Source organism: Schistocerca nitens, chromosome 5, assembly GCF_023898315.1.
Source record: "Schistocerca nitens isolate TAMUIC-IGC-003100 chromosome 5, iqSchNite1.1, whole genome shotgun sequence".
Taxonomy (NCBI): Eukaryota; Metazoa; Arthropoda; class Insecta; order Orthoptera; family Acrididae; genus Schistocerca; species Schistocerca nitens.
The window spans coordinates 28,026,280-28,040,298 of record NC_064618.1 but is presented as its reverse complement, the minus strand read 5'-3'; the positions used below and the strand labels follow the sequence as shown (position 1 = coordinate 28,040,298).

Genomic DNA, 14,019 nt, shown 5'->3' with positions numbered 1-14,019 from the left:
CAAAGGCTGGGAGTCCGTTATGGTGTACGCATTTAGGTGCCTGTAATCGCAACGAAACCTATATTTTCGAATTTCATCCGTTGATTGTTTTTCACCCAACGACTGTTCCTGCCACGAATGGACTATTGCTTTCTTCATTTATTCCATTTTTCAGCTGCTGATCGATAAACTGCTCCAAAATTTGCTGCGAGTACCTAGGTATGCTGCACGGTTTGCTGTAGACCGGTGACTCAGTTCCCAGTGTTAATGCAGTGCTGTGTAATATGTGTAACTGGCAATTGCTCTTTTGGACGAAATAAATCCTTAGCTTCCAAAAGCAACTCTTTCATCCATTCCCTATTGCTTCCCTGTAGGTGCTTCACTTTTTCTCGTAATGCCGTTTCAATAACGTCCAGTGACTGTCAGTGGCCGACGTCCCTCGCGTCCTATTCTTCTTCCTCCAGGATATCCATATTAGCGTTTAACAATCCCTTTGTTAATCCTATGTCGTCTGCGCTAACATTGCCTATAGAAACAGGTACCTTCTTTTCATGCTTTATTTCTTGTACGCATACAGTACCTCTTTTGAATAAGCAACCCCATGATGCAATACTTCATTCTCTTTTAACGGTTCCATGCACAAAATTCCCACGGCCAAACTAGTCTCGAGACTAACACAACGTGATTTCCGACTACGCTCAGGTACACAATTGTGCGAATCAAGTCTTAGTGTGGTTTAATGGTTTCGTCTTTCACGGCACTCCCCTCACGACATCGCTATCCTGGGAATGGATTCACCTAACTAAAAGTGTTATGTCAGGTTCCACCCCACGTTGCCGAAGATCGATTACGGCACAATGTTGATACAACAAATGTAATTCTAGAATCATGTCGTAGCCCTGAATTACGTGTGGCACAATCTCTACACATTGTTTTAATTGAACCATCCATGCAAAAGTCTATGTCCAGCAATCCTGATGGTGTGACATCTTTATCCCCACTCCACGCAATCTATACTGTGGTGGGTCCCAATGCTTACGTTTCACCAGATCACTACTGGTGACCGACACATGCGCTCCTATGTCCAATAGTATCCTGCAACCTTTGTATCCTCACAATCCACCTCTGCATACGATTTCGTAGCATCCAATCTCACTGGGAAAACCGTAGGTGGACCTGGGGTTCCCGTTCGCATTTAACACCTTATCTTTACCCGGTCTTCTGCTTCTAAGACTACTGCCCTCTCTTACTTTATTCGCATCACCCTGAGGCTGGCGACACTGCCTCCGCTCGTCCACACCCGAAATACTTCACCACTGTCTGCCAAACGCTGTCCGCATTCCATTCGACAAGTCGATCTTAAGCTCTACAGTTATCTGTACTGCTGTGCGCAAATCCGTCGGACCCCCTGTCTGCATACATCTTATTTCCTCATGCAACCCTCTAAAAAGCAATCCTCTTAAAAAGCATCTGCTCAGCTTCTTACAAAATAATTTCATTGACTGCAGCATTCGGTCCTAACTCATAGATATATCCATTAATTTTCCTTATCCCATCCGCAAATTGTTCAACACTTTCCGTATTTTTCTTAGTTATTGCCCCTAATTGTCCGCTATAGTGTCTGGCACTATTTCTTCTGTATGTCTCTAAATTAACGCAACTTTAAATTCTTCGAATGTTGTGGCTCCCTTAAGAGCATCTGATACGGTACATAAGTTTCAGCTTTCCTGTTAGTCTCAATTTTGCAACACTCAGTAATTACTTATCAAACCAACCTTCCACCTGAGCCAGATTTTTAATGCCTCCCACAAAGACGTGCACATTCTCAGTTACGTTACAAGGAGAAGGAGCAATTAAACGTGCCACTGACAAATCTACACCCCGTTACCAACGCACGCAGTTCTGTATTATCCGCTGTTAGTTGTGCTACCTTTTCTAAGAATATGCGGATGTCTTGCGTCTCTGGTTCTGTCAAAGCTTTGTCCTTGACAAAACTCATTTTGAGAAGAAAATGGTTCAAATGGCATTAAGCACTATGGGACTTAACATCTGAGGTCATCAGACCCCTAGAATTAGAACTACTTAAACCTAACTAAGGACATCACATACATCCATGTCCGAGGCAGGATTCGAACCTGCGACCGTAGCAGCCACGTGGCTCCGGACTGAAGCGCCTAGAACCACTCGGCCACAGCGGCCGGCCCTCATTTTGAGAAGCGTCATTCACAAGATAAGAAAACAATATGCATCAACTTAATTCTTACGTCTCATTACGAGCTATTTCAACCCAACGATTGCACGTACAGAATTTTACTGAAACTGACTCCGTATACGGTGCTGAGTGCCCATCAAGGTTACATTGTGCACATCTAACAGACACTAACCAATCGTGACTTCCATTACCTCTAAAACTAGACAAATCCACTGGTTCTCTACTCGCAATAAAATCTACTTTACAAACAGTACGACCGTCGAACCTTTCTTCCGTGTCCAAAACACAATCAAAACTATTTGGATTCACCGTACCGTAGGCTGTACGTTCAGACGTCGCTCTGGGAAGGCGACATCAACGTTCTGACACCTGTCTTAAACGCCCTTCGATTTCCGCCCGTGAAGAGTGAAAGGAGACGTCAGGATGGCAGTGGTTTTGATTAATTAGCTTCTTTATTCCGACCTTCAGCCACAGTTCATCAGGACCATCTTGGCGGAGGCGTCCAGTTGCCTCTCGTGTGAAACAGCAGACGCCCGGCGTCGCTGACAGTGCAAAGAGCGGCGGCGAGTGCCGCTGCCAGCAACGTCTCCGGCAGAGATTGGCCGCGGCCTCCCTCCCTTCTCTGGCGACGGTTCTCTCCCTACTCGGGGCAGGCTGGCCCACCCCGTGCTCGAACAGCGGACCCCGTACTGCATTCCAGCATTCCAGTAGGCCACACTGGGTGGCACGTGCTTCTGGTGTAGGCTGAGTACTTGTATCCTCCACACTATGTTCGTTTAGGGCTCAAGGGTTCAAGAAGAAACTAATGGACAAGCGCAATAATTTGAATGCTGCAGATTACTGCCCGTTTCCTAAAGAAATGACGCATGCTTTGTGAAATATTACAGACAGCTTTCACAAGTCATCACAAGTATTTTAGAGTGACGAGTTTATTTCCAAGTGTCACTAATACGACACGCATTTTCAGTTGGATGGAGACTGTGAGGTTTATGGTCCACCTCCTAACAAACACTGAAGCGAAGGTTGTAAAGATAACAGAAACGTCTTTTTTTTTACTGTGTCTTCTTATTACTTTCACATATACGATTAATTTAGAATAACCAGTTGGTAATGATGGGGGCCACTTCCTTTCCTTTGTTTGTATGTACCTTAATTATCGTGTTAAACCAGTAGCACATCTGTACGCTCTTTGAATAGATGCCAATAGGACCATAGTGCAGCAGACACCATTTTTTTGGTCATAAATTACCATAATTATAATGACAGTTATCACTTTACGCCAAAAGCATAACATTAAGTAATATAGGCCATCTTGCCTATAAATTACTGTAATTATCTTGACAGTTATTGACCATTAATTGTCGTTATGACAGTAACTGCCAATTAATTACATCATAAATTAACAAAACTTGGGCTAGGGCAACTTAAGTTAAATATAAGAATAAGACCTTTGTCGCAGAACCGGCCTACATCCTCTACTGTTATCTGCACAGCTGCCGAAAGTTGTTACTCATCAACAATGCTGTAGCTCTGTCCCGTAAAAGAACGAACTGCCAATTACTGTAAAAGAACCCGAAGCTTTTTAAATTTTCAAACATTTTATCGCGAGCGCTAGCTCCCTCCTCTTACTCAGTGGACACCTCAGCAAAGATGTTCCTATTGCGCAAGCCCTGAGACAAGGGTATCCGATGACAATAATGATGTATGCTATTTCTGTCGATGCGTTACTGGTTAACTTAGAATCACAGGTACAAGGTGTAATGCTCCATAACATCAAAATATCATGCATGATATACGCAGCCCGAATCTGAATTCTCAGCCACTTCACAACCGTGACAGGTGCCAAGCTCAGTTTAAAGAGGACTACGTCATTAAACATCGGACAAGGCATTAACATTACTGACAGCATAAACTAGTGGAAAACTCACACACCGCAAAAATTACTTGGTCTCTGTTTAAATGCAATTTCCTGTCAGATTATAGCCTCCAACTGCAGAAACACTAAACAAAATAAGTTTTGAAAATAGGGACATCGATTTACTTCAAAAGGTGAAGATGGTGGACCTTTCAGTAGCAAACACACTACGGCACTCGGTGCACATACAACCTGTCTCAGACTCACTGCCTTCTTCTGGTTCTTATTGAGAGACAATCAGACACACACTCCAACATTTGCAAGTGGAGGCCTTACTCTTGTGAGAGTGAGATGTAAGTGGCAATCGCTTTTAATTAATTGCATAAAAAATAAGTAAGAAAGCAAAACCCAAGCCTAATCCAAATTCAATTTCTCAGACATGAGCCCTAAAGTACTACGCCACCGACGAAACTTTCATTATCTAAACAGCAAAGCAGACAAACTAACATTACTTACCAACACCAACATTTACAGTATCCTGACTTCTACAGTGCGCTGTAATCGAATCGAAGAGAAACACCCTCAATCGAAGTAGAACATCGTTTGGAGATGTGTGCTCAACGTTCACTTCACATTGGCCGTAAAATCTAACTGTCAAATTTCCGACCAAAGGAAAACTGCACAAAATGTACCTTAGTCAAACTAACTACTGCATTAAATGCAGAAATGGTGATACATTAATCTACAGGTTGTGGACACACAGGTGATATGTGGAATCTCAGAATCCATCAGAAATTGGCAATGATCGAAAGGACAGCCACAGCAAATGTAGACTGAACTGATACAAGAGGAAAAACTGAGGTAACAGATATCAAAGAACAGCACCATAATTAGATGCTTCAACATCTGCACGGTGTCGTGGGTATTACTGAAGATATTTCAATTGCTAACTGAGATTCGTGACCCGAACAACATTACACCAGTATTCACGCCACCTCTAGACTAATAATTATAGCATTACAAATGATATGTTTTTAGGTTAGGTAGTACATCCAAATACACATTGCAAGAGCGAGTTATTGATGCTCATCTTGCCGACCAGGGTGGCCGAGCGGTTCTAGGCGCTACAGTCTGGAACCGCGCGACCGCTACGGTCGCAGTTTCGAATCCTGCCTCGGGCATGGATGTGTGTGATGTCCTTAGGTTAGTTCTAAGTTCTAGGGGACTGATGACCTCAGCAGTTAAGTCCCATAGTGCTCAGAGCCATTTGAACCATTTGATGCTCATCTTCCCCTGGGCAACAGATCAGGGTGCTGAACTGTGAATGCGTGGATGCAAAATAGTCAGTGTTTACTGACAGACGTAGTCCAGTTAGTGGTGCTGTTACAGTTGTGCAGAAAACATCAGGTCATAAGGCTTGTGTCGTGTTTGTGAGGAGACGGTTTGACTCCGAGAAAAAAACAGCCGGCACACTGATGTGTGTGCTTATTAAGGCACTACACATAAAAATATCTGCACTTGCTCCTGTCATACCTTGTACAACATATCACTGAGAAGCAAGATATTACGACTGCCCTATTTAACATACACTCAGGTTACAAATGGATGGGATAGCGCCGCGCGGGATTAGCCGAGCGGTTTGAGGCGCTGCAGTCATGGACTACGCGGCTGGTCCCGGCGGAGGTTCGAGTCCTCCCTGGGGCATGGGTGTGTGTGTTTGTCCTTAGGATAATTTAGGTTAAGTAGTGTGTAAGCTTAGGGACTGATGACCTTAGCAGTTAAGTCCCATAAGATTTCACACACATTTGAACATTTTTGTATGGGATAGCGATAGGAACATATACATATGGCAGTAGCATCACATACACAAGGTATAAAAGTACACTGAATTGGCAGAACTATAATTTGTATTCAGGTAATTCTTGTGTAAAGGTTTCCGACATGCGTATGGCCGCACAACGGGAACTAACAGACTTTGAAGGTGAATGGTAGTTGTAGCTAGGCGCATGGGACATTAAATTTCGGAAATCGTTAGGGACTTCAATGTTCCGAGATCCATAGTGTCAATAGTGTGCCGAGAATACCAAATTTTTGGCATTACCTGTCACCACAGACAACGCAGTGGGCGAGGCCTTCACTTAACGTCCGAGGGCAGTGGCGTTTGCGTAGGTTGGTCAGTGTTAACAGACAAGCAACACTGCGTGGAACAATCGCAGAAATCAGTGTGAGACGTACGATGAATATATCCGTTATGAGATCGAGGGGAAATCTGGCGTTAGTGGGCTGTGGCAGCAGACGATCGACGACGAGTGGGTTTGTCAACAGAACGACACCGCCCGCTGCGCTTCTCCTGGGCTCGTGACCGTATCAGTTGGACCGTAGACGTCTGGAAAATCGTGGGCCGGTCAGATGAGCCCCGATTTCACTTGGTAAGAGCTGATGGTAGGGTTCGAGAGTGGCACAGAGCCCGCGAAGTCGTGGACCCCAGTTGTCAAGAAGGCACTGTGCGAGCTGGTGGTGGCTCCACAATGGTGTGGCCTGAGTCCTCTGGTCCAACTGCACCCATAACTGCAAAACGTCATATTTGACTACTTGAAAAACATTTTCAGCCATTCATGGACTTTTTGTTCCCCACCAACGATGAAATTTTTATGTAACACAGTGCGCTATGTCACCAGGGCGCAACTGTTCGCAATCGGTTTGAAGAACAGGATCATTTAGTAATCGCGAAACCGTTACGGAGATGATAGATAAACTCCAGTGGAAGACTCTGCAGGAGAGACGCTCAGTAGCTCGGTACGGGCTTTTGTTAAAGTTTCGAGAACATACCTTCACCGAAGAGTCCAGCAGTATATTGCTCCCTCCTACGTATATCTCACGAAGGGACCATGAAGATAAAATCAGAGAGATTAGAGCCCACACAGAAGCACACAGACAATCCTTCTTTCCACGAACAATACGAGACTGGAATAGAAGGGAGAACCGATAGAGGTACTCAGGGTACCCTCCGCCACACACCGTCAGGTGGCTTGCGGAGTATGGATGTAGATGTAGATGTAGATGTACAGTTTGAGCCAATGATTTGGGCATTCAAATCGCCCGACGGGAATCCCATGGGAAGCTACAGCGGCAGTATGGCTCAGTATATCGGCAGGGGAACTCCAACTACTTGTTGAGTCCATTCCAAGTCGAGCTGCTGCACTGCACCGGCGAAAGGAGTGGTCAGGCAGGATATTAGAAGGCGTCACGTGCCTTTTGTCACCTCTGTGTATACTGAATACGAACATCGGAGAATCACGACGTATGCCAATGGTACGGAAAGCTTTGCAACATGCAAACTGTAATGATCATGTCCTAAATACAAGAAGAAGGAAAACAAAAACAAGGTGATGATCAACTCCTAAGAACTGCTAATTATCGTCGGAAAAAAGTCAAACTTTTATAATGTGCAGAACAACAAAGACTTTTTTGTTGCTGCTTGATGTGAATTTTTCTGTATTACGTTGGGAAACATAGAGTTACTGTTAATAAATTACATTTGAAAAAAATCTTGCAACCACTGTGAACCAAGACAGCGACAGATTGTCACGTCCATTACACCCCAGGTTGTCACCTATCTGTAATAGTAGGAGAAATGTCGGTAGCCCTATCACGTAACAGCGCAGGCACACACTATGAAGAATTTTAGTGAAGCTGATTTTGACTCCGGAAATCTACACTCAAGCACAGAGAGAAATAGGTTAACAATTCAATGAGCAGTGGGACGTACGTGTCCCATCAGCGTATTATTCTCTCAATCCGCGTGGGTCCAGGACTGGGGTACTGGTGAGATGAGGCAGGGATGGGAGATGAAAGGGACTGTCAGCTGAACACTGCAGGGGTAGGAGGACATGCGTGTGTTTGGGCTGTGGGCTCTGGGCGTCGGGGGCTCTGATGCTTGACAGAGTAAGGTGGGAAGGTATCTGGGCGCGTGGCAGCGGAATACGCGTGAATCCGGACGAATTGGGCGACGGTGTTCAAGCGGGAATACAGTATAGTTTGTCGCTAAGGGCCCTGGTCGTACTGGAGGACGACTGTAGTAAAAGACGTTATAAAGTCAACGGTGAGGAGAGGTCGAGGGGAGCCGATTGGACGCTGTTCTGTATCGATATGGCGAATAGGGATGGCGACTTCAGGTAAAACCAAGACGAGGCTTTGATTTTCAATTATTGCAATACGTGGAGTTGCTTTTTACAGGTGTTAATTAGATTTGCAATAAGAACAAATGGCGTGAACTTTAGAATCTTGGTTGAGATGGCCATCAGTGAATAGTCGTTGCAGGCAAAAATGTGATTGGGCTCGGAAACAGAAGGGTTCAAATGGTGTGAACGGTAACAAATGAAGGGGCTCTTGACTGTGAGTGTTCGATAGCTGAAGTAGATTCTGAAAATATGGAACAGGGAATGTGGGATCGACTTTTATGAAAGTATGGAGGCGGATACATCGAAATGAACATCAGAGTAGATGTTAATTTTCCATTCAATCGTCTCCGTTATAATCTATCTGAAGTATTAGTGCAATAATAGCAGTACTGAGGATCAGTAAGAGTCGAAGTATTCGCGTTTGGTTGACGCGCGTGGGACTTAGCGGGGCTCGGTGAGCGAAGGTGCCAGCACAGGATTTATACAGCGAAGAGAATTAATGTAAGGATTTTAGGATTTTACTATAACAGAGTATATACCACATATTCATTGAGATATGTTTAGCTCAAGTATGTAACTATTTTTAGTTCAAGGAGTAGATATTTCGGATTGAGGAATTTCCATTCAGACTGAGTTCAAACAGAGGTATACAGGGTGTTACGAAAAGGTACTGCCAAACTTTCAGGAAACATTCCTCACACACAAAGAAAGAAAATATGTTATGTGGACATGTGTCCGGAAACGCTTACTTTCATGTTAGAGCTCATTTTATTACATCTCTTCAAATCACATTCATCATGGAATGGAAACATACAGCAACAGAACGTACCAGCGTGACTTCAAACACTTTGTTGCAGGAAATGTTCAAAATGTCCTCCGTTAGCGAGGATACATGCATCCACCCTCCTTCGCATAGAATCCCTGATGCGCTGATGCAGCCCTGGAGAATGGCGTATTGTATCACAGCCGTCCACAATACGAGCACGAAGAGTCTCTACATTTGGTACCGGGGTTGCGTAGACAAGAGCTTTCAAATGCCCCCATAAGTGAAAGTCAAGAGGGTTGAGGTCAGGAGAGCGTGGAGGCCATGGAATTGGTCCGCCTCTACCAATCCATCGGTCACCGAATCTGTTGTTGACAAGCGTACGAACACTTCGACTGAAATGTGCAGGAGCTTCAAAAATGGTTCAAATAGCTCTGAGCACTATGGGACTTAACATCGAAGGTCATCAGTCCCCTAGAACTTAGAACTACTTAAACCTAACTAACCTAAGGACAGCACACAACACCCAGTCATCTCGGGGCAGAGAAAATCCCTGACCCCGCCGGGAATCGAACCCGGGAACCCGGGCGCTGCAGGAGCTACATCGTGCATGAACTACATGTTGTGTCGTACTTGTAAAGGCACATGTTCTAGCAGCACAGGTAGAGTATCCCATATGAAATCATGATAACGTGCTCCATTGAGCGTAGGTGGAAGAACATGGGGCCCAATCAAGACATCACCAACAATGCCTGCCCAAACGTTCACAGAAAATCTGTGTTGATGACGTGATTGCACAATTGCGTGCGGATTCTCGTCAGCCCACACATGTTGAATGTGAAAAGTTACAATTTGATCATGTTGGAATGACGAAACTAAAATGAGCTCTATCATGGAAACTAAGCGTTTCCGGACACATGTCCACATAACATCTTTTACTTATTTGTGCGTGAGGAATGTTTCCTGAAAGTTTGGCCGTACCTTTTTGTAACACCCTGTATATGAAGTTAGCGACATAACAGGACTGGAGTCTATGGATTTGGCGACGACTTATATATGTGGTGATCTTTCGCTTTTGGCATGAGTTGAATGGAATCGTCTTCATAAATGTGGCTAAAAGTTCAGCAGTGCAAATGCAGAGTACTTTGATTGCAAACGCAGGTGTTTCGTTTCCGTCAACAATTTGCTATGCTTTGTGATACCTTTCACGTAACTTTTTGACAGCACAGTGTATAAAAAAATAAAACTGGAAGTGTGTGCATCGTTAGCTACTGGATGCAACATACAGTTAGATCCCTTTTTCTCTTCGCTCTAAGGCAACAAGTAACGCTCCTGCTGCCAGTTACCGAACACGGGGAGCAAAACACATATCTTGGAATCTTGCCTGGGCTACGGCAGCTACAATGGTGAAAAATCCGTAAAGATTTATTCACTAATTTCTGAACGTTGGCTACCGCTACCCCGACAGAAAAAAAGGCCAAAAAGCTGAACACACATGTTTTGTTGCTATTTTAGAGTCTCCGAATCTACTTTTAAGTAATAAGTTTAATGAAAACATTTGGTTACATTATGTTTGTATTTTATGTATATATGGGACTTTGTTGCCGAGGTGACTGTACAAAGCACTGTTTCCCAATGGAGCGTACATTCTGTTTCAGTGAACAGCTGACGGGCAGCATATGCAGCAGCCTTCCCATCGTGTGCGACGGCCTAGCCGATACCAACAGATTTCCTGGAAACCCCAGCATCTACTACATCTGTGTCAGCGACGACGGGGTCGAAATTTACCCCTCTTTGTACAGATGCCCACACGGAGGAATTTACAACCCGAGCACCTACCAGTAAGTGCATTACGTAACCTATCAGCAGGACACACCTACTTCATTTAAAACATTGTTGTTGTGTATGGCATGAGACGACTTTAATTTTTGTGCTTTTAGCCTACGATAAAAGAAAAACTGTGTAACATTAATTCTAAAAAAAAAAAAAAGGATAACGCTTTTCATTATTTTGATAGACAATGTTCTACTGCTGACTCTGGAAAACACAACTTGCGAAATCTTCTGGTGCACACTACGACAGATATTGTGCTGAGGGGTGTGATGTGGAAATCGCTGGTGGAACAACGGAGACATTCAGTTTAGGTTCTTTGCAAGGCTGCCATTGTGATATTCCCCGGAGTTAAAACATAGAAGGAAAATTAGTCTTATTATCACAATGCTCGTTAAGTAAGAAATACAATACGCTACTACGAAATATATTGTGAAGTGTGAGGCAGAACGTGGTCTTAAAATGGATGATAAGTAATTTAATCACCTTATCTGATAAAAGTACTAACATGGTAAGAATATATATGAAACTTCAGATCATTGTGGAAACCCATTTGCTTTCTGCCAAAATGAATAACTCGTAGCAAATATCCCACGCTTTCGTCTTCGCCTTGAGACACATCCTCCTTGCAGATAAGCTAGCCAGGTGGTCTCATTCTCTGTCTCCCATCATTTCTTCTTTAATTATTGCGATTGCAAGGTTGGTGGTCCTCGCCCGCAAAGTGTTTCTTTCCAGACAGTAACATGTGTGCTGAAATCGATGCAGGGGTGTAGTGGGAACTTTTTACCTGTGTCTCCACCCGTGTACAGACGTCACATATATTTAACGTATTTCACAAATATTTGTATACAGTTTCATCTGTATCTCTAGCGAATTTCACCCTGTAGTTTAGTTTTCCGCCAGATCCATGTTCATAGCGTCTTATCTTCTATCCACAGTGATACGGTATAATTTTGCAGGTACAATCAGTGACATGTATGGATATTGTATGAGTAATTTGTTGGGAGTGCAGTTGGCAGTAATGAAGTAATAAATTGAAATTTCATTCATGATGCGGCAGTTTTTCACGGATCCAGTGTTTATGTGTCGTACAATGATATAATTTTCGACGTACGTTCAGTCGTATATGTGTATACTGCCTGCAAAACGTGTGACGAATAGAGTTAGTAATAAATAAGTCGTCTCTGTTGCGGTAGTTTTACTGTATAAAAACTAGGTCGTTGGAAGTTCTACTGTATGACAGCGAAAATGTATTAAGCGATTAACTTTTTTTCTTTCATAATTTTGCACGAGGTATAAACGAAAAAAAGTGTCGTAAGAGTTTGGTATTATGATTAAAGTTTGTTACAAGTGACAAAGTGCTCTCGTTCTCAAATATTGGATGAAAAGATCTGGCATCCGCGCGTCACGGACTCCACTACTCTGTCACGTGAACCCCTTAGATACATAAGTGGTTCTCACCCCCACAGTGATTCTTTCCAGGCAGTGGGCGATATGTGGAGGCCCTACCAAGTTTGGTTCAAATCGATCTAGTAGTTCAGGAGATTTGGAATAGACATACTACATTATTGTAATATGCGTGGTTTTCCTGAATAGTCGCAGTACGCTATTTAAAATGGGAAATTGTGAAAACTGGTTGCTGAAACAACCAGAAACACAGCTTCTCATCTACTCAAAAATCTGTACATCAACCCCAGTATACACGTCCTGACTTCTGTTGGCAGGCAGGCACTCCGTCTTCAGGCCACAAGTGACCCATCGGGACCATCCGACCTCCGTGTCTTCCTCAGTAGAGGATGCGGATAGGAGGGGGAAGTCGTCAGCATACCGCTCTCCCGGTCGTTATGATGGTTTTCTTTGACCGGAGCCGCTACTATTCGGTCGAGTAGCTCCTCATTTGGCCTCACGAGCTGAGTGCACCCCGAAAAATGGCAACAGCGCATGGCGGCTGGCTGGGTGGTCACCCACCCAAGTGCCAGCCACGCCCGACAGCGCTTAACTTCGGTAATCTCACGGGAACCGGTGTATCCACTGCGGCAAGGCCGTTGCCCTGACTTCTGTTGGCAGGGTCATTACTTTTGAAAGGCAAAACACTCCCCCTTTCGTTGACTTTCCGCATTTTGCATTTAGTGGATATGTGACGTTGCTTGAAAAGATCACTTTGAGTTAATCTTTTGTACCAAAACCAGAAACTTAAAATTAACAGTTGGTCGTACTTCCAAACAGAAGTTGTCAGAGGTACACTTATGCGGTTTGTATCTGGTGCACTGCGTCTCATTCACGATCAGCTACCTCCTTTAACTTAAGGGAAAGGTGCTGTATATTTTGATTCTCTGCGCTTTTTAAACTGATAGTGCTTACTTCACATAGTACAAAATTATTTTTGAGGTAAAATATTCTTTCATCCATTTTCGACACCACTATAATGCTAATGGGCGCCTAGTGACAGATCCATACCTCGCCCATTATTTCACTGAACGTGATAGCGAGGCACCCGAGAAAAGTACTACAATTGAATATCATCCATAGAAAACTACTAATGTATTGGAACAGGTGGATTATGTTGGAAAAATCATGAAGAAATACTGAGAATCTCGAATGGTGACTTACTACCGCGGGAACACTGCGCTCGTGACGTTTTTTAAATGAAGTACTTATCATGTGGATTACAAAGTCTTTTAGTGGTACTGGTACTTGATTTCGAGTTACAGGTGTAGACCATATTCAATCCTCAGAGACAGAAGTGCTAAAAAAAAAAAATGTACAAAATTATCTTGAATCACGGCGTCACAAAAGAGCTGCATAGATTACACAATATATGTTCTATACTAGATACGGTGAAAAATATATTTATCCATGACTACTAATACCGGCGTGGCTTATTGTCAAACGAAAGCACAGTAAGGAGGTCATACGTGCATGTGTGAACTCTCCAGCAGCTTCATGTAGCACGTCCACTGTACGGGCCTAAAACGTCTCATAATAATTTGAAAAGGAACGTTGAAACAGCTTTCAAAAGAATTTTGTAACGCACATACGCAAAAATGTTTATTACAATGTTTTAACAAAAAAAATTGTATTCAAAACTTACAGAAACGTTTCATTGTAAACTGTTTCATGTGTAATGTAGTTATATGTTTAGATTTTTTTTCACTACTCAAGACGTTACAATTACACTCTCGCCTTTGACCGTATATAG

General features: G+C 43.5%; 1 protein-coding gene across 3 annotated transcripts in view; it reads left to right on the top strand.

Annotated features, from left to right (window-relative positions):
* Nucleotides 1-14,019, top strand: part of LOC126260801 (uncharacterized) — a 386,456-nt gene that overhangs the window by 327,464 nt on the left and 44,973 nt on the right. For 2 of the 3 annotated variants that reach the window (XM_049958160.1, XM_049958162.1), the window contains exon 4: nucleotides 10,649-10,831. The exons of the other annotated variant lie outside the window; for it this stretch is intronic. In XM_049958160.1, the coding sequence (XP_049814117.1) occupies nucleotides 10,649-10,831 (183 nt within the window). The remainder of the gene's footprint in view (nucleotides 1-10,648; nucleotides 10,832-14,019) is intronic. 3 annotated transcript variants of the gene reach the window in all.